At 42.3% G+C, this 27827-nt stretch overlaps 1 protein-coding gene across 1 annotated transcript; it reads right to left on the reverse strand.

Moving 5' to 3' along the window:
- Nucleotides 1-1080: 1080 nt before the first annotated feature.
- Nucleotides 1081-26754, reverse strand: LOC116989041 (carbonic anhydrase 4-like). Its single transcript, XM_033046168.1, has 8 exons — nt 26476-26754; nt 16538-16573; nt 15061-15234; nt 13498-13643; nt 10955-11047; nt 7774-7837; nt 3987-4153; nt 1081-3178 (listed from the first exon to the last, which is right to left on the reverse strand). The coding sequence occupies exons 1-8, from the start codon at nt 26534-26536 to the stop codon at nt 2999-3001; spliced, it is 921 nt and encodes a 306-aa protein (XP_032902059.1). The 5' UTR covers nt 26537-26754; the 3' UTR covers nt 1081-2998.
- Between the last annotated feature and the right edge of the window lie 1073 nt (nt 26755-27827).

Here is a 27827-nt window from a genome sequence, read left to right on the forward strand (position 1 = left end):
CTCCAGCGCTTGTGTTCTGCTCAAGATACCAGCATCTGCAGTCTCTTGTGTCTCCATTACTACAATGCTTCTTCCAAGGCAATTGTTTGCAGCAATCTACTTGAAGATAATGCTGACTAAAATTAAACTGGATACATTATCAACAATTAATTTTCTTCATTAACTATCAGTGACTGAACTATTGCTTGAGTAGAAAAGTTGAGAAAATGAAACCAATTCTAATTTGATTTTAAATTCTACAGTTTTAAGAACTGTAAACTTGATGCCGAATGTGACTATCTTATTGTCAATTCCAAAATACAAAATGTATGAATCCTATTAGAACATTTAGAAAAAGTATACAATGTTATTTTAAAGGGAAACAAGCAATTCTAACATTTAAACTAATTCCTTGAATTTTTAAATAAAGCTACTGATTTTTAAGTATGAAGTGAAGTTGAGGAATCTCAACCTGGCTAAGTCCATCATGACAGAGTGAGGCCAAATGCAACTTGGAGGAACAACGTCTCATGTTTTGCTTGGGCAGCTTACAATCCAGCAGTATGAATATTAATTTATTTAACCTCAAGTAACCCTTGTATCTCCTACCTCTCTATATCCATTCCCTGCCCGATGTACTAGCTTTAAAGTCTTCTTCTTGAGTCTCATTGTCTGTAACTGGTTTTCACCTAACAATGTCCTGTTTCCTTTTATCACCGTTACATTTTTGCATATCTTTCATTCATTTGTTCTATATCTTTCTGTATCATGGTCTATATCTCTCATTTCTCTTTCCCCTGACTCTCAGTCTGAAGAAGAGTCTCGACCCAAAACGTCACCTATTCTTTTTCTCCAGAGATGCTCTTTGACCTGCTTTGACCTGCTCAGTTTCTGCAGCTTTTTGTGTCTATCTTCGGTTTAAACCAGCATCTGCAGACCCTTCCTACATTGGATAGTTATATGGATGGGAAAGGAATGGAGGGTTATGGTCTGAGCGCAGGTATATGGGACTAGGGGAGAATACGTGTTCGGCTCAGACTAGAAGGGTCGAGATGGCCTGTTTCCGTGCTGTAATTGTTATATGGTTATATGGTTATGACATGTCAAAATCTGGTGTAACCTTAGAAGGTTCTGACATTGTCAGGCCAGTGGACTCCTTCATAGCGGATTCATACGGTATCTGATGGCAGCAGCAGATTCTGGCTGGAATTCTAATTGAACCCTGAATGGCAATACAGCTGAGGTTTTCACATTAATAAAATTAGCTGCGAAAATTATAGGAGCGGGATAATTATCCAATGTAGTTTTTTGGGAAGGGAGGAATAAAGCAGGATCCCCAACACCCTACAATGAATTCAGTTCCCATCTCCCAGAGAAATTTGTCAGGAACAAAACTGGAAGAACTCAGCAGGACAGATAGCATCTACCAAGGCATAGGGATATTGTAGGCAGTTCAGGTTGAGACCATTCATCAAACTGAGAGTGCGGAGGGGAGATAGCCAATATATATAGCAGTGGAAGATTGACACAAAATGCTGGAGTAACTCAGCCGGACAGGCAGCATCTCTAGAGAGTAGGAATGGATGACGAAGGGTCTCGACCTGAAACGTCACCCATTCCTTCTCTCCAGAGATGCTGCTTGTCCCGCTGAGTCACCCCAGTATTTTGTATCTATCTTTGGTTTAAACCAGTATCTGCAGGTGAAGTGCTTCCATCTATTCATCACCCACATACCTAACCATCAGAGTTTCTACTTCCTTGCTATCCTATCCTCTTCCCCTCCATTTGCCCATCATTGTACCTTTCCCGGTTCCCCCTGTACCCTAGCAGCCCTTGTCTCTACCTTCTCACTCCCTGCTATAGACTGCGGATTCTTCCTCTGCACTCTGTCTTAATACAGAGTATCAATCTGATATGTTGACTCTCCATTAGACTCCAAAGATGCTGCTTGATTGACCTGCCCTGTCCTTCCAGTAGTTTATATTTTGCTTCCAGATTCCAACATCTATTGTTGCTTCTGCTTCCAAATTCCCTCAGAACCCTAATCTCAAAAAGTTGAAACCTAAAGCATGGAAGAAAGCTATTTCAAGTGCATCGGATCTCTGAACCAAATCCCCAATTAGCCACACCACCTCGATTTTATTTTCCTAAGACATTTTTAATATCTTTTCAAGTACGTATCCAGCACCCTTTGCTTCCACCACTCTAGTGTTGATCAGCACATGAAAGAGAAATGTCCTTCTCTCCACTCTGTTACTCAATCCCAACTGTACCAGTCTCTCCATATAATGAACATCCCTCTGCCCACCTGCAGTTCCATTGCATCTTCTTTAAGGCCAAGCCTTTCAATGTAAAGTCCTCAATTAAAATCACCCTGACACTTTTCTGCAATAGTTGAGCAGATATTTACTGTAAGTAAATCCTCCTGGCAGTTAGCTAAATGCTTTTCCCATCACCGCCATCCCGTGATCCACTACCGCCACTATTGTTTTTTGTACTTCCCTCATAAAGGGTTCAATTGGGAAAGTAACTCGTGATAACTATGGGACTGTCGGTTTCCATTTCCGAAACAGAATGAAATCACTAGCTCTTTCGTTATACCGTTTAAAATTAACAATGGTTTCATTTCCTTTCACTTGTAATTACTTAATATATTATGACAATTTAAAGTGCTGTCTTGGTTTGAATGACAGGCCAATCCGTTGATTGAAGACAAACGTGTTTCAATAAGATTTCCTGATTAAACAGCCTCTGGTATACCACTTTGCACATTCACTGGAAATAACAAGCTAGTACATGAGTGCCAATTGTCTTGGAACTGCGCTGGTAAGTTACATTGAAGAGAGGATAGTCTTGGTGTATTTATTTCCTTCAGGAATATATTTTCCCTTCAGGAACCTTCCAAAGGCAAGTCAATTGTTGCTCTTCTGTGATGTTTGGCATGTTTTATTACTGAAATTTCCTTTTAAATCCATTAGGCAGGAGGGGAAATGCCACAGAATTCCAATCTGTTCGTCCCTCAGTTAAATAGTAAAAGTGCCCGGATCCCAATAACACACATCAACAGATTAAAGCGGAATAAAAGAGATCCTGAATTGAAAACATAAACCGTACGACCATTTAGATTTTGAATTGGTCTGAAGTTTGAAACTATGCGCGATGTATCATTGTAGTGAAGAGTTTTAGGAAATTCATTGAGCTGGAAAAAAAAAGATATATCCAATGTTAATTTTCCAAGTTACAGAGGTTTTTTTTGCATAATTTATGAAGATTTTTCTCCCAAAAAAACTGGAAGCTAAATAACTCACACATTATTGCACGCCTTAATCTACAGTGACTTGTGTTAAGCTGGGTAAAAAATTAACACTAACGTGCGATCCAAAATAGAGAGATCTACTTCCAGCTAGAAAAAGTGACTTAAATCAAAATACAAGGTTTTTTTTAGAAAGGCTAGTTTTGCTAGGTTAAATTGGATTAAATGGCCCTATTACCCTTCAATGGGAGAGGAAATTGGTTAAACCAATGTTGCCAAAATTCTAGTTTGAATCCATACTCCCTTACAATTTGGAAGCATGCCAATTACCATATAAAATTACCATATCAAATCTATATCGACTCAAAGAGCAATCCCATTTCTCCCAGCATTGTATCTGTTGGAGTTTAGAAGAGTGACAAGTGACTTGATTAAGTTCCTTAGGAATTCAGATAGGGTAGATGTGTTTAGTTTAGTTTAGTTTAGAGGTACAGCGCGGAAACAGCCCTTCAGCCCACTGAGTCCGCACTGACCAGCGATCCCCGCATCTTAACACTATCCAACACTAGGGACAATTTTTACATTTATACCAAGTCAAGTAACCTACAAACCTGTACGTCTTTGTAGTGTGGGAGGAAACCGAAGATCTCGGAGTGGTGAGGATGATTCTTTTGGGGAGAGAACATGGGGGGTCACTGTTTCAAAATAAAGTGTAGCACATTGAAAACCGAGATGCCCAATGCACAAGCCTTACCTGATCCTTGCTGAGAGGAATGGGTTCCTTATATACAGTCCAAATTACGGCTTGATTACAAGTTGGAGTAGTTAATGAGCCTTGATAGCGATAGTATACTCTATTCTTGCTTAAATCATTCGGAATCATATTTTCCAATGAAAATGGTTTAATCGTGTATTTATCATCTAAAACAAAAACATATCAAGGAAAGAGCTACAATGATACAGTTGATTTAGAACAGAAATCAATTGCAAACTATCAATTCAGTATTTTGACAACCTTGCTAACACTAAATTCCTTAAAAATGGGGTTCTATAGGTGTTTGTGAATGCATTACTTGTCTTAAATTGGATTCCAACGTAAATGGAGGGAACTAATTGTGTGATGCTGGATAATCCAAATACATATGAGGGTAATTCTTAACCCCCAAAAAGGTAATACTATAATTGTAAAAATCCCAAACACACTCTGACCTATCTCCAACCCAGCTCCTTCCAGCTTTAGTAAATGAAGACAGAAGGAACTGCAGATGTGCAAACCATAAAATGCTGCAGAAATTCAGCAGGTCGGCCTGCATCTGTCACGGGAATGGATAGACTTAGTTTCAGGTTGGAGCCAACATTGGACAGAGGTCCCGATCTGAAATGTCGCCTGTCCTTTCCCTCCACAGATGCTGCCTGACCCGCCGAGATAGACAAGAAAGGAGATGGCAAGTACCTTGATCCTTCGTATGTATGGATAACCTTTGTATCTTCCCCAGCCACAGGCAAGGCCTAGGACTGGAGAGTAGCTAATGTTGTTCCCTTATTTAAGAAGTACAGGTAATCCAACAAATTATAGGCTGGTGAGCCTCACGGCCGTGGTAAGGAAGCTTTTGGAAAGGATTCTTTGGGATAGGATTTCCTCACATTTGAAAGAGAATGGGCTGATCAGGACAGTCAGTTGTACACGACAGGTCATGTCTTACCAACCTGATCAAGTTTTTTGAGGAGAAGGCAAAGGCGACCAATGAGGGTAGGTAGTTGATAGATTCAGAAGATTAAGTTTCCATGGTGACTTGGTTGTTTGGATTCAGAACTGGCATACTCATGGAAGACAGAGAGTGGTGGTGGAAGGGTATTGTTCTGGCTGGAGGTCAGTGGCCAGTAGAGTTGCAGAGGGATCCATGCTGGGACCTCTGTTGCTTTATGATACAAATAGCCGACTTGAATGCAGATGTGGATGAGATAGTAAGCTTGCAAGTGACACCAACATTGGTAGAGTTGTCGGCAGTGAAGAAAACCGCCAGAAGCAATGTGATAGAAGCTGTAGAACTGGGCAGTCCAAAGACAGATGGAGTTTAATCAGAGCAAGTGTGAGGCATTGCTCTGTGGGAGGTTGAATGTAAGGGGAAAGTATGCAGTTAATGACAAGGCCCTTTACAGAATTGATGTGCAAAGGGAATTTGGGGTCCAAGTCTCTGAAGGTGCCAATACAAGTAGATAGAATGGTAAAGAAGGCGTATGGTGTGCTTGCCTTCAGTAGTCAGGGCATAAAACACACGAGTCAGGATGTTATGTTGCTACTTTTTGGTCTTCGGTTAGGTTGCATTTGATGTACTAAGTGCAGGTTTGGTCACCTCATTACTGGAAAGATATGGAGGCTTTGGAGAGAGTGCAGAAGAGGTTTACCAGAATGCTGTGTGGAATAGAGGGCATTAGCTAAAAGAAGAGGTGGACATACTTGGATTGTTTTACCTGGAGCACTAATCCAGAGGGGAGCCGTGATAGAGGTGTATACAATTATGACGTGTATATAGGGTGGACAGTCAAAACCATTTTTTCCAGGGTGAAAATATCATAGAGGGTACAGTTTTAATGTGAGAGGGACAAAGTTTAAAGGAGAAGTAGGGGAGAAGTTTTTATACACTAGAGTGTGTGGGTGCTTGGAATGCATTGCAAAGAATAATGGTGGATATGGATACAATTATTCCTTTATAGTGGCTTGTAAACAGGCACATGTACATGCAGAGAATGGAGAGAACCGGATCACAGGAAGGCAGAGGAGATTAATTTAACTTGGCATCATGGTCAGCATGGTGAGTCAAAGGACATGTTCTTGTGATGTATTATTTGGTGTACTATGTTCGATAGTCGAATTTCTGAATCCTTTTGCATGCTTCTAAATGTTAAGAACACACAATGTGTAATAATTTGTTGGAATATACTAAAATAAAAACAGATAACATAAGAGATATTCCATAGGTCAGGCAACATGTGTTTGATCAGAATATGCCCGGCTAATCTGAAATGTTGACTGTTTCTCTCCCTATAAAAGAGGAATGGGGAGAGAATTATAGAATAGTTTGAGATTAGTAAGAAGTAAAATTTCTTGATTAGTAGGGGTATTAGGGGTTATGGGGAGAAGGCAGGAGAATGGGGTTGAGAGGGAAAGATATAGATGAGCCGCGATTGAATGGCGGAGTCGACTTGATGGGCCGATTGGCCTAATTCTACTCCTAGAACAATTAATCATGGAAGCAGAGTATTCAGCCTACCGTGCCAATGCAGTCCTGGCTCATTATGATTAGTACCATGTATCTGTTTTTGTCAAAACTCAGTTCCACACCCTTCTTCAGAATTTTCAGTTTTTATTTCAGATTTCCCTTATCTAGCTAGTTTACTTGTGTTTGGGGTAGGCTGGTATCAGTAAACAAGCAGAGAATTTTTACGCTTTTTCTGATCCACATCCTCTAATGTGGGCTAGCTCTGCCAATTGTAGAATCCCCTCAGCTTAACTGCACAAGTAAAAAGTAGACTCAAATGCAGAAAAGAAAATGGTTGTAAGAGTGAAATGAGAGTGACATATAGGCTGCATAACAGAGTCATACAGATGATTAGAGGGAGATAATGGGAACTAAGCGAATTATTAAGCTAACCAAAGGCCAGAAATAACTAGAATGGCGAAGTTTTAGTTAAAGGCAAATTTAAAGACAAAAGCAAAAAAAGGTTTGCTGGGATCTAGAGGTACTATTAGAGAGAGAGAGATAGAGAGATAGTTTAGTTTAGTTTATTGTCACATGCACCGAGGTACAGTGAAAAAGCTTTTGTTGCGTGCCAACCAGTCAGCAGAAAAGCAAAAACATGATTACATTCGACCCATTTGCAGTGTATGGTAAGGGAATGACGTTAAGTGCAATTGTCAAATTCCGATCAAGGATAGACGCAGGGTCACCAATGAGGTAGATCAGGGGTCGGCAACCTACGGCCCCCGGGCCGAATGCGGCCCGTAACCCAAAATCATCCGGCCCGCAGACGGATTTTTTTCCCCCGTAATCATCCGACCCGCCGAGCGCCGAGCTCTTGCTGTACCGCGTCCTGCACAAAGCCGCCGGCACGACCGCGGACCTTTCTGTGAACACGTTTAAGAAAGAACTGCAGATGCTGGGAAAATCGAAGGTAGACAAAAATGATGGAGAAACACAGCGGGTGAGACAGGTAAGAATTGCATGAGGCTGCCTCACCCGCTGAGTTTCTCATTTGGATAAATTTTAGGAGCATTTTTGTCTACCTTCTGTGAACACGTGATTTGATGCCTGCCATCCGGGGCGGGATGGGGGCGGGATCCATGTGTACACGTGATAGATGTGGCCCGCCATCCGCTCACAGACATGCGTCCTGGACTGAGGTAGATAGTAGTTCAGCACTGCTCTCTGGTTGTGGCAGGATGATTCAGTTGCCTGATAACATCTGGGAAGAAACTGTTAACTCTGAATCTGGAAGTGCGCATTAGACTAGAAAGTTATTCTATTGTTATTAAGACTTACGGTAATTCTTAACATGTTTCAGATATTGGATGAAATTGAAGTCTTTTGCATCACTATCAGATTCCTGCAAAAAATGATAAATAAAAGAAAGTGGCTCAACATGGTGTGAAGTGGTAATGGTAAATCAGATAGCACTTTTACGTAATCACAAAGAGGAAGCTTAGTCATCTCAGTAGATGCGAGTGCAGTCCTTTATCTGATCTCAGTCCAGGAACAAGGTTGGAAGATTACAATTATCTTCCTACGCTAGATGAGAGAAGGGTCACTATCCGAAAAGTCACCCGTTCCTTCTCTCCAGAGATGCTGCCTGTCCCGCTGAGTTACTCCAGCATTTTGTGCCTATCTTGAGAGTTATAGTATGACTTAGCTAAATAAATTAATATCAACCAACACCAAGAGCAAAATGGGTTGCTTGCTGGTCACCAGCCAACACCTGCGATAATCCCCAAACATCTCTAAAGTCACAATTTGGCTTAATTGTGAGCTTTCAATTCTCATGTGAACAATCTTTTGACACAAAGGACTTGATTTCTTGCTTGTTCAGAATCAGTGAACTGGATGTGAAAGGGTGATAGTTGTGGTGCATGAATGCCATAAACGTTGCGAAGCAGAAATTACAACGGTAAATCTGAAAGTTTCATTTCTACTGAATATAACTTAAGGCCATGGTATATCAGCTCAGTCCTCCAGAGGTCAACACGATTGCATTTTAGTCAATTGTAAAAGTCAGGTGACCCCAATCCACTATCTCCTAACAAAGGGTGGGGGTTGGTTTGATTAAGAGATTTGGGGAGGTGGGGGGGGGCTTTTCTTAATTCCAAAGGAAATCCATGTGTTGAAAGGAACAGCAGATGCTGACATATAACAAAGATAGACACAAAGCAACTGGAGTAACTCAGTGGGTCAGGCAGCATCACTGGAGAAAACAGATGGGTGCCGTTTCGGGTCGGGACCCTTCTTCAGGCTGAAAGTATATAAGGGAGGAAATTGGAAATAGGAAAAGGGCCAGCAACAAATGACCATAACGACCCATGGTTGGCTGGGGAAGAGCTGATGACAAAGGGATACAATGATGTGAACAGTGGAACTAGTAGGATGACTAGGGTGGGGGAGAGGGAGAGGGAGGAGGAGGGGGAGGGGATGCAAGGAGAGGAATTGAAATGAGAGGAATCAATATCAATGTGTGCGCATCTCCATTTAAAATAAATCCTCGAAAGGCTCTTAACTCCTCCCCAAAGCTTCTAAAGCCTCATGTCCAGAACCAGGGCATACTCTGTAGATCTAGAGATTGTCAATCTCATCACCAAACTATCTCTTCACAAAGAAATGTCTGTAACGCTGTCTCCCCTCAACAAAATCTGTTCATGGCTGAACTTCTCAACTCCTAAAACCCTACACAGAGTTTACCCAATATCTAATCACAGTCATGGAGTTATTTGCATCATAGATGGGAGTTTAGTTTGGTTTGGTTTAGAGATGCAGCGCGGAAACAGGCCCTTCGGCCCAACTTGCCCACACCGGCAAACGTATCTTATCTACACTAGTCCCACCTGCCTGTGCTTGGTCAATAACCCTCCAAACCTGTTCTATCCATGTACCTGTAGAACTGTTTCTTTGAAGTATTTATCTGGAATGTGCAGAGGTTACAGGTGGCTGGGCTTCACCGGCACAAATAAGGAGAAAAAAGGAAATGTAAAAAACGATGCAAAAGTTCATGTTTATAAGTGATAGGCGTAGAATTAGGCCATTCGGCCCATCAAGGATACTCCGCCATTCAATCATGGCTGATCTATCTCTCCCTCCTAACCCTTTTCTCCTGCCTTCTCCCCATAACCCCTGACACTCGTACTAATAATAATAATAATAATAATAATAATAATAATATATTTTATTGTCATATAAGCGCAACGAGATTTGGTATGCAGCTTCCAACCGATGTCATAACATAAATAACTAATAAAATTTGGATTTAGATATCCCGAGAACATGGATTGTAAAAAGAACAGTAAAAGAGTCAAAACAGTTCAACAGACTAAAGTGCAGATGTGTCTGTGCGACGTGACCATCCGAGGGAGACAGTCCGTGGGGATGGGGGGGCACTCAGCAGGGCCGGTTCAGAGCCACTATAGCTCTGGGAATTAAGCTGTTCCTGAGTCTGGAGGTTCGGGCGTAGAAGGCCTTGTAACGTCTGCCGGAGGGAAGTAGTTCAAACAGTCCATTACAAGGGTGTGAGAGTCTTTAATCAAGAATCTATCCATCCCTGCCTTAAAAATATCCACTGGCTTGGCCTCCACTGCCTTCTGCGGCAAAGTTATAGTGAGGTGGTCTCACCTAAGGTACAGGCAGGAACTAAATGGGTGACCACCTGGAAATGGAGATTGCAGAGAGTGCAGGAATCTCCTGAGGCCATCCGCCTCAAACACAAGTGTACCTTTTGAATACTGTTGACATTACTGAAGGTTTGCCCAGTGAGGCTATATGAGTGGAGCTCAGAAATAAAAAGGGGATGATCATCCAGACAGATGACAGACATTTACCGTGAGGGTACAGTGAACTTCTTTGTTTTCGCATGTACCGTACACAAAAGAGTTGTGGCATGCCGCAGACAAGGTGACAAAGTACCCTTCAATACCTTTGGTTCCTTCTACGGCAGACTTTCAGAGGGAAGACGGCAGACTTTCAAAGAGAGGGAATGAAGGTGGCCTTTTCAGGGTTTGCGGGTTGGTGACTAGTGGTGTTCCGCAGGGTTCGGTGTTAGGTCCGCTACACTTCACGTCGTATATGCTAATAATCTGGACAATGGAATTGATAGCTGTGTGGCCAGGTTTATGGAGGATACAAAGATATATGGATACAAAGATAGATGGATGGCCACAGGTAGAGTTGAGGAAGCAGGGGTTCTGCAGAAGGACTTTGACAGCTTGGGAGAGTGGACAAAGAAGAGAATTTGTATGGCCATACACTTTGTTAGAAGGAATAAAGGTGTAGATTATATCCTAAATGGGGTCTCAACCTGAAGCGCCACGTATTTATTTTCTCCAGAGGTGCTGCCTGACCCGCTGAGTTGCTGCACCATTTTTATGTTTTTCGGTGTCAAGCAGCATTTGCGATTCCGTCGTACACATATTGTTTATGATAACTTTCCAAAGTCGCATAGGCTAGCCATCTAAGCAATACTCACAGTAAACATGAATGCCACCACAGCCAGACCATCTGGATGCTTCAGAGCTTCTTCCTTGCTACGGTAGTTTTGATTCAGATGGACTATATGCATCTGTAAAAGACAGAATCGTTAGTTTCATAAATCACGCTGAATGCTGCATTCTTAAAATCTAACGGCAGGACGACAGGAAACCACGGCATTACTGTATTCATAGTACAGTTCCAGAAAATAATTATATTTTGAAAATTATATTTATAAATAACTATACTTTGACTTCATGATGGCACCTTGATTGTTGCAATTGAATAACGATTACACTACCACCCACTTATAGCACCCTGCTCTTTACTGATCAGATTCCAGGCCTTGTAGGCTTTGTATTTCCACTTATAACCCCCCAGCCTTCAATTCCACCTTCACCCCCTCCCCTGCACCTGGCACCGCACGACCCTTCTGTAGCTCACCCCCCTGCCTCTGTCCCCTAATCCCTCTCCCTAGCCCCCCCGTATTCCATATGGCCATAATCCCTCACCCCTCCCTCAGTCCACCGATCACCTACCACCCTCTGTCTCACCCCCTTCCCATTTCTTTATACTGGCTATCTTCCTTCTCCATCCTTTCTTGATGCAGTGTCTTGATCTGAAACGTTATCAATTCCTTTCTCTTTTTTTTGTCTCTAATCAGGGGTATTTTCTTTGCTCTTTTTTGTATTTTTCTTCTTTCTCTTCATTCTTTCCTTTTTATTTATTTTTCCCCGATTCACTTATCAGTTTATAAAATGTTAAAAATGAAGCTGTACGAAAATTGTATAATTGTTATGCTTTATTCTTGTACAATTGCTTCTATTAAAATAAACATTAAAAAAAAACTTCATCTGCCATGCATCTGCCCACTCCCCCAATCTGTCCAAGTCACCCTGCAATCTCATAGCATCCGCCTCACAGTTCACACTGCCACCCAGCTTTGTGTCATCTGCAAATTTGCTAATGTTACTTTGAATCCCTTCATCCAAATCATTGATGTATATTGCAAATAGCTGCGGTCCCAGCGCCGAGCCTTGCGGTACCCCACTAGTCACTGCCTGCCATTCTGAAAGGGACCCGTTAATCCCTACTCTTTGTTTCCTGTCTGCCAACCACTTCTCTATCCATGTCAGCATTCTACCCCCAATAACATGTGCCCTAATTTTACCCACTAATCTCCTATGTGGGACCTTATCAAATGCTTTCTGAAAGTCCAGGTACACTACATCCACTGGCTCTCCCTTGTCCATTTTCCTAGTTACATCTTCCAAAAATTCCAGAAGATTAGTCAAGCATGATTTCCCCTTCATAAATCCATGCTGAGTCGGACTGATCCTGTCACTGCTATCCAAATGTGCGGCTATCTCATCTTTTATAATTGACTCCAGCATCTTCCCCACCACTGATGTCAGGCTAACTGGTCTATAAATCCCCGTTTTCTCTCTCCCGCCTTTCTTAAAAAGTGGGATAACATTAGCTACCCTCCAATCCACAGGAACTGATCCTGAGTCTATAGAACATTGGAAAATTATCACCAATTATCACCACTTCGTTAAGTACCCTGGAATCCACACCTGACTCCTGAAGAGTGTTTCTGATCTGTTGGACAGGTGTTTGGGGATCTTTCTTGGCTTGCCAGTCCCTTTTCGATTAGTAAGCTCACCAGTGCTCTCTTTCTTCTTAATGATGTTCCAAACAGTTGATTTTGGTAAGCTTAAGGTTTGGCTCATGTCTCTAACAGTTTTATTCTTGTTTCGCAGTCTCATTATGGCTTATTTAACTTTCATTGGCACAACTTTGATTCTCTTGTTGATAAACAGCAATAAAAGTTTCCAAAGGTGATGGAAAGACTGGAGGAAAGACTAGGTGCTGAGAGCTCTCTTATACCTGCATTAAGGAGGCAATTAAACACACCTGAGCAATTACAAACGCCTGTGAAACCATGTGTCCCAAACGTTATGGTGCCCTGAAATGGGGGGACTATGTATAAACACAGCTGTAATTTCTACATGGTGAAACCAAAATGTATAAAAATTACCTTTAATAAAATCTGACAATGTGCACTTTAATACAAATCTCAATTTGTGGAGTACTGAGGCAAATAAATAAATGATGGGTCTTTGTCCCAAACATTATGGAGGACACTGTACATTCCTTCCAGGCAACAAAAGCCATCTTCACTCAAGATAGTCACAAAATGCTGGAGTAACTCAGCGGGTCAGGCAGCATCTCTGGACAGAAGGAATGGGTGATGTTTCGGGTCGAGACCCTCCTTCAGACTGAAGAAGGGTCGCGACCCGAAATGTCAACCATTCCTTTTATCCAGAGATGCAGCCTGTCCCGCTGAGTTACTCCAGCATTTTGTGTCTATCTTCAGTGTAAACCAGCATCAGCAGTTACTTCCTACACTCCTTCCATCACCTTCACACAGCTGGTTCACAAATGGCATGACTGATAGGGTTAAATCTTTCATTTCCACAATTCTGGAGATTTTCTTTTTTCCTCCAAGATGTTCAATTTAAGATGCTCTCGCCTTACCTCCATCGGATACTGTGTCCCATCTATAGTATGTTCTGACCCAGGAGAAGTTGCCGTTCCCCAGTGAAAGTGCAAATGATCTGCCTTGTATGTGCCGGGGAGCATTCCACCACTGATGGTTATGGATCCGTTTAAAATCAGCTGAACTATAAACAAGAAGGAAACAATGCAGAAGAACAAATTAACATATTACAGATGACTAGCCACAATTACTAAGCATATTTTTGTTTGTGATCGGACTGTCAGCTGTGATTGGATGTATGACTGAAGATTTCACAACAGGACCTCCTGCTTCTAACTCCAGATACCTTTCTTCCATCTACAGCCCGCTTCCCCAAGTATTCATTGTTTGATTAGTCAAACAATTACAGAGAAAATCTAACACAGCACAATTGCTCAATGGTGCAATGGTTTTCTTCTGTTTTGGTTACAGAAATGTCCAGGAGTTTAAACCTTTATATTTAGCAACCTCAAAAGAACCTTGCCCAATACAGACAGGTGTGTGGGTGGCATGGTGGTGCAGCAATAGAGTTGCTGCCATACAGCGCAAGACACCCGGGTTTGATCCTGGCTATGGGTGCTCTATGTACAGAGTTTGTACGTTCTCCCCATGACCTGCAAGGACTTTCTCTGGGAAATTCTGGTTTCCTCCCACACTCCAAAGAAGTACAAGTTTGTAGGTTAACTGGCTTGGTAAAATTGGCCCCAGTATCATGTGTGAGATGGTGTTGTAAAACTTCAAGCCAAGGCAAAAGTCTTGTATTCTATCCTTCATGTACCATCTCCTCTTTCATCCATTCTCAACACCCTCCACCCCCTCAAACAACAATTCACTCTCCTCATTTCTCTCTGCCCCCTTTACAGGATCAATATTTTTCCCAGTGCCCGGTTATATACGTAACCGGCTCACTTCAAACTGCACAGTGATAAAGTACTCAGCATCACATTGTAAAACACTGAAATGCCCTGGGGCTCAAGACCATGGATTTATTTTCCTACACAAAGCCAACCCAATGCAAACAACTGCATACAGTCGAGCTCTGTTGGGATCACTTCCGGTAGTAAACATTTGTTTTTTGGATGCTTTTGGGTTTGGGATATATGGATTGGAAATCTGCTACTGTATAATTTCATGTTTATAAGTGATAGGAGCAAGATTAGGCCATTTGGCCCATCAAGTCCACCATGGCATTCAATCATGGCTGACCTATCTCTTGCTCTCAACCCCATTCTCCTGCCTTCACTGCATAACCCCCGACACTCTTGATAATCAAGAATCTATCTATCTCTGCCTTAAAAATATCCATTGACCAACTCCACAGCCTTCTGTGGCAATGAATTCCACAGATTCACCACTCTCTGCCTAAAGACATTTCTCCTCATCTCCTTCCTAAAGGAATGTCCTCTTATTCTGAGGCTATGACCTTTGGTCCTAGAATCTCCCACTAGTTCAAACATCCTCTCCACATCCACTCTATCCAAGCCTTTCACTATCTCCTGCATCTCCTCCCTTTGCGTTGTAGACCCAATCCTTTTTGTTTGATTGACTGAATTTGAACTTACCTGAGTGACCATCATTAAATAGGGCCCAATTCAAAGATGTATCAGGATCTAAGTAGCCTTTAAAGGTAATATCAGTCAATTTGGGATCAGGCGTAGCTTTTTTGGTTATAATATCAATGGGAGACTGACTACGCCCTGCGCACTGTGGATGTTTCCCTGACCATGTGCCGGGTCCTATAAATGAAGACATAATTCATTAGTCAGTGCACAAAGAGCAAGAGCACTTGAAAAACAAGTAATTGATATTATGCGAATTGCTTCATTTCAATTGCTTTGTTTCGTTTATAGATACAGCGTGGAAACAGGCCCTTCGATCCACCGAGGCCGCGCCGACCCGCGATCCCCGCACACTAACACTGTCCTACACACACCAGGAACGATTTACAATTATACGAAGCCAATTAACCTACAAACCTGTACGTCTTTGGAGTGTGGGAAGAAACCGAAGGTCGAGGAGAAAACCAACGCAGGTCACGGGGAAAACGTACAAACTCCGTACAGGCAAACACCCATAGTCAGGATCAAACCCGGGTCTCTGGTGCTGTAAGGCAGCAACTCTACCGCTGCGCCACTGTGGTTCAGAGATGCTGGCATTGCTAATAATCTAATTGTTCATCTCTGATTTCCCTTCAACTAAAGAGGAATTTAGGAGTCAACCACATTAGTTAAATAAAGTCTACTTCACTGATGATGGCCGATATATTTTCTTGAACTTGATAATTAGATTTTTAAAAAATAATCTAGTATATTTGTAGTTATTTTTAGTGGAGGGTATTCCATTTACTCCAATTTTCTTCCATATCCCATAGATATGTGGATTTGGAGGTCATTTGGCCATTGGGTATAGAGTAAATGAGTAAGTGGGATAACAGAGAACTAGTGTGAATGGTGATCGATCGTCAGTGTGAATTGGTGGACCAAAGGGCCTGTGTCATTAAACTAAACTAAACTAAACTAAACATTTACTTGGAAAGACATTACCCTGGGAAAATGTATGATTTGAAACCTTTTAATACTTTTGGAAAAAAATCTTCTTTCAGTTCTCTCAGGGCCGGCACGGTGGCACAGCTGTAGAGTTGCTGCCTTACAATGCCAGAGACCCAGGTTCGATCCTGACTAGGGGTGTTGTCTTGTATGGAATTTGTACGTTCTCCCGTGACCTGCGTGCATTTTCTCCGGGAGCTCCGGTTTCCTCACACACTTCAAAGACCTACAGGGTTGTAGGCTATTTGACTTGGTAAAATTTGTAAATTATCCCTAGTGTGTATAAGATAGTGCTAGTGTGTGGGGATCGCTGGTCGTCACGGACTCGGTGGGCCGAAGGGCCTGTTTTTGCATTTTATCTCTAAACTAAACTAAAGTTAGTGACAGTGTTGAAATGTGTTAAATTAAATGCTTCCATTTTTTTTTCTAAAAAATTACGTTAAAAAATGATATTTTTTTAATACTATATTAAATAATTTGACCAGCTACTTACCGCAATTCGGTGATATAAAGTCATAACACCAATCTCCTGCACAAAAAAAAACACAATTATTTGGTTGTGATCGTCAAGCATTGTATTTACAACTTTCACCACTGTGGCTTCTCTCCCTCTCCTCAAAATTTAGAATGGAAATATCTCCAAATTTACAATAGTATTCTCATAAAGATTAAATATTAACTTAAATGACTATATGTAAATGCAATGTAAATTCAGGAAACAAAACGAAATGTAAATTCACCTTATTCTTTTGTGTTTAACAGAAATGGTTATTATTACACTTTTACTATTACACTTAGAATTATTCTTGTTTATTCTGCCTAACATTAAGGAATATCACAAATTCATCTTCATTCATTCAATTCATATGTTAATTTCAATTGTATATCGGTGACTTCACCTAAAGATCTAAACTAAACTAAATTAAATTAAACAAAAAATATCAAAATAATACTGGTCCACCTTGGGTTAAAAGGCTGATTTTAACAAATTTAGCCAAAGCCTATCTCAGATAACAGTTACAGTTTAGTTTATTTAGTTTATTGTCACGTGCACTGAGGCACAGTGAAAAACGTTTGTGGTGTGCTAACCAGCCAGCGGAAAGACAATACATGATTATAATCGAGCCATACACAGTGTACAGATACTTGATAAGTGCAAGGTAAAGCCAGTAAAGTCTGATCAAAGATAGTCCGAGGGTCTCTGATGAGGTAGATAGTAATTTAGGACTGCACTCTAGTTGTGGTAGGATGGTTCAGTGGCCTGTTAACAGCTGGGAAGAAACTGTCTCTGAATCTGGAGGTGTGCGTTTTCACACTTCTATACCCTTTGCCCGATGGGAGAGGGGAGAAGAGGGAGTGGCCGGGGTGCGACTTGTCCTTGATTATGCTGCTGGCTTTGCCGAGGTAACGTGAGGTATAAATGGAGTCAATGGAAGGTAGACTGGTTTGTGTAATGGTCTGGGCTGCGTCCACAGATACAGTAGCAGCAATTTCTTGCGGTCCCAAATTGCTACTTCCGGATAAAATGTTAAATGTTAATGACAATTTTCAAAATGATGTGGGTGCTAGTGCAGATGATGTGTCGCCAATATTTGCAAATATTTGCAAAATGTATTTTAACATGTTAACTCGAATGTATTCTTCATGGTTTTGACATGGCAAAATTCCAGCTGGTGTCAAGAACAGTTGCTTACAGCTCCGCAGCACCCAACAAATCCATCCCACTGGTCTACCAAAAGATCATTTGAATGTATGAGCTGTACATAAGTTGGGCTAACTATGGGTAACCTGTAAGTAATGTTTCACTGGTCAACACAACACCCAGCTCCATTTCTTGCACTTAACCAGCACAAACCTCACACCTCACAAGCAATCAACAACATGCCCGCCAGCCATAAAGTCATACCGTAAGGAACTGGGCCCTTCTGCTTCCCACGCCCACACAAGCCTTTTTGCCCATCGACACGTCCTATTTGCCCATACTCGATCTGTATCATTATATGCCTAATAATGGTTAGCATTTAATAATGGTTGAAATAGTTAAGTGATTTATGTGAAATATTATTTTAGAAGTTAAAGAATTATATATTTATGTCAAAACACATTTAGCCGATAAATAGTATATAAAATATTAATATTAAAATAAATTAAAGATTGTTTACCTTATCTTTTCTATATAGTTCGCACTAGATATCTCAGCCATGGGTGACATGAATGTGAGGAACCAGATGTACAGTGTACCTGGCCTCTCATCTTAGCACAATTGAAAGACATGATTGGATACTGCTGACGAAATGTGTAGGAAAGAACTGCAGATGCTGGTTTTACACCGAAGATAGACGCAAAATGCTGGAGTAACTCAGCGGGACAGGCAGCATCTCTGGGGAGAAGGAATGGGTGACGTTTCGGGTCGAGACCCTTCTTCGGACTCGGGTCTCTCTCTTCCCGAAACGGCACCCGTCCCATCTCTCTAGAGATGCTGTCTGACTCGCTGAGTCCCACTTTCACAACCTAATTCACGACCTCTGCCAAGTTTTCCCTTGACTCAAACTCGCAGCATGGCCGTCATGAGGTCGTAGAAGGTCGTTGGCAGGCCGTGATGCTAGTCGTAGGTACTCGTGGCATCAAGTAGGTCGGGGCATTTTTCTAACATGATGAAAAATGTCCACGAGTAAAAAAGGTTGTGAATTAGGTCGTGAAAGTGGGACAGGCCCTTTGTGTCTATCTTCGGTGCAGTTCCTTCCTACACGCTGGTATGTGGGTTGTTATTTTAATAAACTATAGAATCTTGGAATCATTATTCTGAGCAAAACAGTCGCTATTCTTAAAAAGTCAGCAGATTTGGTAATATTTTTTTTCAAACTCTCTCCAAAGGAAATGACATTTTTAATGACTATCACTCTATTTGAAGTTCACTTCAAACCAGTTGCTTCTGTGACTTCCACAGAGGGAAGGCTACAGCAGCGGCGCCTGTGGAGAATCAAGGTATTACTGAATTTAGTCTGCATTTCTGCGTTTAACTTTTTCACGTACAGACGCCCGAATTACAGTTTCAGATCGGCAGGCAGAATCAAAGATATCTTTGGGTAGAATACGCGAGGTTGTTTCTATAATGATCTCCTTGCCTTATACCATCCCGATCCGATAGGTGGCTTTTCCGCTCCGGGAATTTGCATGTTAAAAGTGATCTATGGACCAGATGTAATCCGATGTGATGTCTATCCGGTAACTCCTTTGTCAGTTCAATGGGTCAAGGAGTTAAGTGGTCTATAACCATGTTACCAAGATTTATGTGGCCGGTTATATTGTTGATCAAAAGAATCGTGGATGTATTTTAAAGACTTCCGAACTTTAAATGAAGAAATATTAAATAGTAGACTTAGATCGTTTTAATTGAAAACTCGTCCATATAAAAGCACGAACCATCTCTAATGGACTAACCCTGCTGTTGGCTGATCACACGTCTCCTGGAACTACGATTGTGTGTCTGAGCTCACTCTTAAAGGTCGTTCTTAATGTCAGGATTTGCACTTGTTTATCATTCCCACTTCTATTGTTCCACTTTTCGTTTTGCGTTTTGTGTGGTGAATGTTATTTCCATACGGACATTAAAGAAATACCAATTTGACTAAATTCTGTTAAAGGGAAGGGGGAAGGTTCTGATACCCGCAGAGCTGATTTCATGATCACTAGGGGACGGCGTACGATGATAAAGTATTAAGATTGACCACAGTCGTTAATATGTAAAATACAGTTGAAGGGAATAGAGGGATTGTAGGAGAACCAGGAGAATGGAAAACAATCTGTCGGAAGGAACTGCAGATGTTGCATTACAACAAAGATTTGGGGAAGTATTTTAAGCTGGAGTAACTCAGCGGGACAGGCAGCATCTGTGGAGAGAAGGGATGGGTGGAGTTGGCGGGGTTCAGTTGTGTAAAGACTGTGGTCTGTAAAAGAGGTCAAACACATGAGGACCAGGACTTCTATTGAGTGGCATACCTATGTGTTATCGACTCATTTTTGATTGATTGAAAGCTACAGCATGGAAACAGGCCCTTCGGCCCTTCAAATCCATCGATCAACCATTCAGTTATGTTATCGCACTTTCGCATCCACTACTGACACACTCGGGGGGGGGGGGGGGGGGCGGGGGGGGAGGGAATTTACAGAGGACAATCTTGTGAAAAGGTACGAATTGAAATTGACTGGTGGGGTCAGAGACCAACGCACCTCAGGGGGGTTGGGGGGGGGGGGCGCCTGAAACATTCACTCTCTCCCCCTGACCACACGCCCAATAACCCCCCCCCCCCCACACCACACCCACACACACACACACATCCATGCACATCGTTTTTTGTGTTCAAGGGGAAATAATGAAATAATATAGATGAGACGTCCTCGATCTGAAAACGTTAACCATGTTTCACGCTTTACAGATGCTGCCAGATCTGCTGAGAAGGTTCAACATTTTCCGATTTCATTTCAGTTTTCCACCACTGGTCTTTATTTGTTTATTCTGTTATTGGTAAAATGAGTTTTATTATACAAAACCATGAAGTATCTTAAAATAATCTGAAGAAGCGTCTCGACCCGAAACGTCGCCTATTTATTTGCTCCAGAAATGCTACCTGGCCCGCTGAGTTACTCCAGCTTTTTGTGTCTATCTTAAAATAATTCCCACTATACTCTAAAATACAGATTGCACGCACGTAAAAACAACCACTCGATCCACTCGCTACAGATTTTGAAAGATAATCTAGCACAGATCATCAGTTATTTGCCCGTTGGCATGCTTTTTTGTTGTTCCCGGGATGCTACCAATGGAGTTATGCAGCATAGATGCTCGAGCACTGTTCTATGGCAGGCCCGAGTCTCCCCTTCTGAACAAAACAGAATTGCTGCAGTTGAAATTTCGCATGCAGGCTAGGGTATGGGAAATGAATCTCCCTCATTTAAAACTACTGGATGGAAAAGAAGATGATTGGCATCATAATCAATCTAGTTTCTAGAACATCAAATGTAGCAGCGGCTAAACAGGTTGAACGGGAGATTTTTTTTAACCCTGCAGATGTGTGGAGTTAGATTACTGCTCCATTCACTTGGCAGTAAATTATTGCCATGGGTTTATGAGTTGTCTTTTCTTGCTGTCTTTACTGTTTCTCAGTTCCTGAAGTTACTTTGAAAAAAAATGTCATTAGCTGTCAGCACTCACAGATGCCCTGAGATCATCAAGCTGATTTAATAATACAAAGCCTTCTTTATATCTGCCTTCTTTATGCCAGATATTGGTCCACAATGCTCCTTGGAGCTCCAGTGAAAAGGCTGTCTGATTTATATTACTACAAATTAGCAATATAAGGTGATGACTATTTGTAAATTAAAAGATAGACCCAGCCTTCTACAGAACCTGCAAGAACATACAGAATTTAGGGAACAAAGTGGGAGAAAAGTTGGCCATGAAATGCCAAGTGTAAAAAGTCATAGTGACTTGCAAGATTTTCAATAAATGCATTTGGCCAAGTGAGAGAAAGGGGTCAGTGTTGTGCATCCTAAATATTGCTGCAAATATTAGGTAAATATTTAGTAAAATTAAACTCAAATTAATCTGTAAAGTCAGTATAAGCTGCAATTTTAAAATATTGACTGGACAATGCACATTAATACACATCCACTAAGAAATTGATAGCGTTTTGTACTCTTAGACCTAAATAAAGTAAATTGAATAACGTAGAATTTACAGTGGAGAGGTTGACAGTGGAACCAACATGTACTATATGATTTTCCACCCACGTCATTTACTTCATCTCACTACATCAGTATGTCCTTGTACTCTTTACTGAATAAGCCTTTGTTTGGCTTCTTGTACACCACACCACACCAGGACATATCAGTGTGAGTAAAGTTTGCACATTTAAAGTGGTGAAATCTAATACAAACTAATAAATTTAAAAGGTTAGCTGGATAGGCAATGTGCTGTAACTGCAACCTGTGGGAACTGGTGGACCCCATTGTGGTAAACAATGGCCTTATCTACATCAGGTGTTGGCTGCTCGAAATAATTTGGCTCAGGTTCGATAAGGTGGAGTCTGAGCTCAAAACACTGTGATTCAAGGAGGTAGGAAAGGATTTTCTGGACACAATATTCCAGGAGGCAGATTCACTATTTCTATATAGGTGAATGGTCAGGGACTGAGTGCATTAGAAATATCCAGAGAATAGTTCTAGAGAATCCCCAGTCCAGAATGTACGTGGGTCTTGCTGCTTCAGTGGATAAGGGTGAGGATTGCAGAGAGGATGAGCAAACTGTCCATAGCACCATGGCACAGGGAGCCATTCAAGTGGGGAAAGAAAGAGAAGTTCGCATAGTTAGGTAACAGACACGGTTCTACTTCGCTATGACAGGAAGTCTTTCAGAGGCTAGGGTTAAGATGTCTCTTCTGAACTAGATTATTATATGTTATTGCTAGGAATTAGATTCTCTTGAGGGATTAGCGGAGCTCATGGAAAAAGTGAGAATCAGAATCACAACGGTGATAATCTCAGGATTATTACTGGAGCCACATGTGAATTAGGAAAGGATTAGGGAGGTAAATGCAATGCTCCAAGCAGGTGTGGTAGAAATACATCTCACATAACGGGACAGCAGTAGTGGGGAAGTAGAGAGCTGATCCGCTGGGATGGGCTTTATCTGATTCATGCCAGGATCCATGTCCTGGGAAATTTGATTCAGTTTAGTTTATTGTCAGTTGTACCAAGGTACTGTGAAAAGCTTTTGTTATGTGCTACCCAGTCAGCAGAAAGACAATACATGATTACAATCGAGCCATTTACAGTGTATAGATACATGATAAGGGAATAACGTTTAGAGCAAGGTAAAGCCAGAAATGTCTGATCAAAGATAATCCGAGCGTCACCAAAGAGGTAGATAGTAGTTCAGCACTGCTCTCTGGTTGTGGTAGAATGATTCACTTGCCTGATAACAGCTGGGAAGAAAAGAATGCTTAATAATAATCAAGATTATTACTATTAATAAATCAAGAGGAAATGAGATGGGGGAATTTGTATGCAAAGTGTGAAAAGCTAGGGCAAATTATGTAAATGAAAGCATGAGGCACATAGCAAACCCAGTAAGTAAAAACAGTAAAAAGTCAAAACATAGCAGTTTTTCTATGTGCATATGCAGTGGCATTTGCAATAAAATGGATGAGTTGACAGCACATATTGCACCATTTGAGTATGATCTATTAAATATTATGGAGACGTGATTGCAGAGTTAGCAGGACTGGGTACTCAATATTGTAAGAATATATGATGGATGTGCTATGTTCCAAAAATGGGAAAGGAAGGATTCATAATATATTTTGAGGTTCTCTTAGGAGGTGGTGAACACAATACGATAGAATTCCAGATGCAGTTTGAGGGTAAAAAATATCCCTAACATATTGGCTAATTTAACACAACAGGGAGGAACACGTAAAAATCCAATTACGAGAAGTAAAGTAGGAAACTTTAAATCGCTGGGACTCAATAACTTACATCTAACGGTTTTAAAAGAAGTTCCCTAGAAACAGTGGGACCTGAAGAAAGGGCTCAACCCGAATCGTCACCCATTCCTTTTCTCCAGAAGTGCAGCCTGTCTCGCTGAGTTACTCCAGCATTTTGTGTCTATCTTTGCAATAAATAGGTGTCTTAGAAACATAGAAAATAGGTGCAGGAGTAGGCCATTCGGCTCTTCAAGCTTGCACCGCCATTCAATATGATCATGGCTGATCATCCAACTCAGTATCCTGTACCTGCCTTCTCTCCATACCCCCTGATCCCTTTCGCCACAAGGGCCACATCTAACTCCCTCTTAAATATAGCCAATGAACTGGCCTCAACTACCTTCTGTGGCAGAGAATTCCACAGATTCACCACTCTCTGTGTGAAAAATGGTTTTCTCATCTCGGTCCTAAAAGACTTCCCCCTTATCCTTAAAGCGTGACCCCGTGTTCTGGACTTCCCCAACATCGGGAACAATCTTCCTGCATCTAGCCTGTCCAACCCCTTAAGAATTTTGTACGTTTCTATAAGATTCCCCCTCAATCTTCTAAATTGTAGCGAGTACAAGCCGAGTCTATCCAGTCGTTTGTGGCTGGTAGGATGCAACTGGTGAAATACCCCGGTTGTAACTCGTGGAGTATTCAGAAATCAGATCCTGGTCCTCAATTGTTTACTATTTACATAGTTGATGGGAAGGAGGGAATTAAATGTCAGTTTCCCAAGTTTCACAATAATACAAAGGTAGATGGAAGGGTGTGCCATGATGTGGACATTATGATTTACAACAGGATTATGGATACATTGATTAGGTGAAAAGCTAGCAAATGAATTTTAAAGTGGGGAAGTGTGAGGTTATCTACAATAAAAGAAGTCAAAAGGCAGATTGTTATCTAAAAAGAGGGATGACAGAAAACAAGTTCAGATGCATTATTGTGAAGCATGAAACTACAGCAAATCTAACAAGTTGTCAAGAAGATATGAAAGGAAAGGTCAGTGTTTAAGAATAGAGATGCTTTGTTAGTCGCAGGGCAGATGGTGAGACCACACCTGGAAGACTGTGCACAATTGTGATCCCCTTGCCAAAAAATGACTAGAATGTTGGAGGCAGCTCGCTAGAATCACCAGAGAGTAATTATTTAAAGGTAATTCTTGCATGACAGTTTATGTAGGAGTTTAGAAGATTGCCAAGCATCCTTAGTCAAACATACAAGATCCTAAGGGTGCTTGACAGGATAGATGCTAATGTGTAGGAAGGAACTGCAGATGCTGATTTACACCGAAGATAGATACAAAATGCTAGAACACAGCGGGTCAGGCAGCATCTCTCACCGGAGATGCTGCCTGGCTGGCTGAGTTACTCCAGCATTTTGTGACTATCTTCAGGATAGATGTTAACGTGCTTTTACTAGTGGGATAGCCATGAACAAGGCAATGTATGAAGCGGTGGTCGTATAATACTGACACTCGTATACATTTTTCCTCTCAGGGGAAGTGAGTCTCCGGAATTTCGGACCCGGAGGGCAAAGGAGACCAGATCACGAGATGTATTTAAGGTGGCGATAGTTCAACATTTGAAAGATGGAGGAATTGAGGATCGGGGGTAACTAGCACAGAAGAGGAGTCGAGGCCAGCAGAGATCACATTGCGTGATGGAGTGGAGTTGAATTGAGTTTATTGTCACGTATTCCGAGGTACAGTGAGAAGCTTTTGTTTTACACTGTACCTCGGTACACGTGACAATGAACTCAACTCGGCTCATTCACCCAGTATGATCACGGCTGTGATGTGTAGGAAGGAACTGCAGATGCTGGCTTACGCCGAAGATAAGACACGAAATGCTGGAGTCACCCCGCGGGACAGGCAGCATCTGTGGAGAGAAGGAATGGGTGACGTTTCGGGGCTAGACCCTTCTTCTGACTCGTTTCGACCCGGAACGTCACCTTTCCTTCGCTCCAGCGGTGCTGCCTGTTCCGCTGAGTGACTCCAGCATTTTGTGTCGATCTTCGATGATCAGGGCTGATCTCTGCTGGACTCGGGCGGGCGGGTCGTGGCCACCAAGTCTTGCTCCTATTATTGCGTCCCCGTTAATGAGCGCCTCTCATTGTGATGACTGGCTTGGTGTCATTTGCCGTCAGCGGGCTGGCAATTTACATTCAACACCCTGGGTTTCTGGTCAAATATCCCTACACCCAATACACACACTACAAACAAACACAGCGGCAACCTGCAGCAAACGCCGAGTCAGTATGTTACAGTCACCAGGGATGGCATCAAATAGGACCGAAAGTGGCAATAATAATAAGCCTGCAACTAACACACACTGCATAAACTCACCGAAGAACAACAGCACAATGAAGTAACCCCTCTCTCGACAAGGATATACCTGTGAGAGACGGGAAACTTCAGATGCTTTTGAGTTTGGATCTAGCTAGCTCCCAATGAATGCGTTGGCACGCACAGTCATTGCCCGTGATCTCGTTGGCACTAGTGGGAGACCGGGCGGGCAGGAGCAAGGATCGGGGCCAACATTTCAGCCCCGGGTTGCAGAAGCTGAGCAGATTTGCAGAGCGTCCGTCCCTCGCTCTTGACCCAGCGAGAAACGGCTGCACTCGTCTGACGCCAGACATCATCCTCAGCTGCTGGTCAGGGGCGGCTTCACCTCATTGTCACCACGAACCGAGGAGACACAAGGCACTGCAGATGCTGGAATCATGAGCCCAAAAAAAAAGAGAAAGAAACTGCTGGAGGGACTTAGCCGGTGCAGTCTGACCATCCGACTTCTCCCAGCGCGTTATCTGTATTATTATGTTCACATGAAAACGAGACAGTTAAAAGAAAATGTGTTACATATCCCAACAATTTGAATATCGACAGCGATTGAAGTCCTACCTGCTCCGGAGGCATACGGGAGCATTAAAAGGCTGACGAGGAAGAGATTAAGCGAGCGCATGGCTCTGTGTGTTCTTGTCTCTCTGGTGTCAAGATAGCAGGGGGTGAGGAACACGTTACGGCCGATAGCGAGGTGCTGGCCTTTTTATTTCTCTCAAGGACAGTGGGACCTGGCAGGGGAAGATGAGCTCCTCCTCCACTTCCTAGGTCTTCCACTCAGCACATTTCTAGATCGTACCAAGGGCACGGGACGCAATGCGGGAGGTGTCTGTTTGTGTCAGCTCCGGAAGGGAGAGGGGGTTTGGGGTGAAAGGTAGGGGGGGTGTGGGGGGGGGTTAAGCAGTTGGGTGATGCCTCGGGGGAGAGGAAGCGACCTCTGTTGGCACTTTCACCCTCAGGTAAGCGGCATGAGGGCCAATCCAAAATCGAATTGGAGGGATCAGCTTTCAAAGTATCTTGGATCAATCTCACGTCATTCCTTCTTCCTCAATATGATTTGCCCTATACCATTTTTTTTTAAACATTAAATGAAATGACGACAAATGACGATTCGTGAGTCATAGCCCATGTAAGTGTAAAGTAATAATAAGTTGGCTTAATAATGTGATCGCTGCAGCGGGAAACATATCTCACTTTTTGCAGTGAAGACGAGAGCTCCAATTGGCAAGGGTTGGATGTTTATTTCTGGCACGGTTCTGCTGTATGCGAGAATATGTCGATTCTGAATTAGAATTCACAATTTTCGAGACCACGTACATATAATTCAAGAGGTTTACCGGTGACACTGTCTGTGGAAACCGCGACCTATTCAATCACACTTCATAAAATGTGACCAACACGGAAAATTCGCGGGCGCAGTCACAGGGAGCGTTTTTATTACCGACTAGAAACGGGGGAGTGTGCATCGATCCACGGGGAACCGTCAAACTAATGTCCGTCGATAAGACACATACTGCTGGAGTAACTCAGCGGGACAGGCAGCATCTCTGGAGAGAAGGAATGGGTGATGTTTCGGGTCGAGACCCTTCTTCAGGCGAATACATGACCGTGCCCCCTAAAAGGTTACAATCATTCGCTCGTCTGGTCGTATCAGACCACAGGGCAAAACAATGAATTTCCTGATGAGGATTTTCTCTTCACCCCAACATTTCCCCAACACAGCGAGGAATATCGACACCATTGAGCGACCGATTTTTTCTCTCCAGAATTAGAGGCGTTAAGATGCTTTCAAGAGAGAGCTAGATAGGGCTCTTAAAAACAGCGGAGTCAGGGGATATGGGGAGAAGGCAGGAACGGGGTACTGATTGGGGATGATCAGCCATGATCATATTGAATGGCGGTGCTGGCTCGAA

Source organism: Amblyraja radiata, chromosome 28 (assembly GCF_010909765.2).
Source record: "Amblyraja radiata isolate CabotCenter1 chromosome 28, sAmbRad1.1.pri, whole genome shotgun sequence".
Classification (NCBI taxonomy): domain Eukaryota; kingdom Metazoa; phylum Chordata; class Chondrichthyes; order Rajiformes; family Rajidae; genus Amblyraja; species Amblyraja radiata.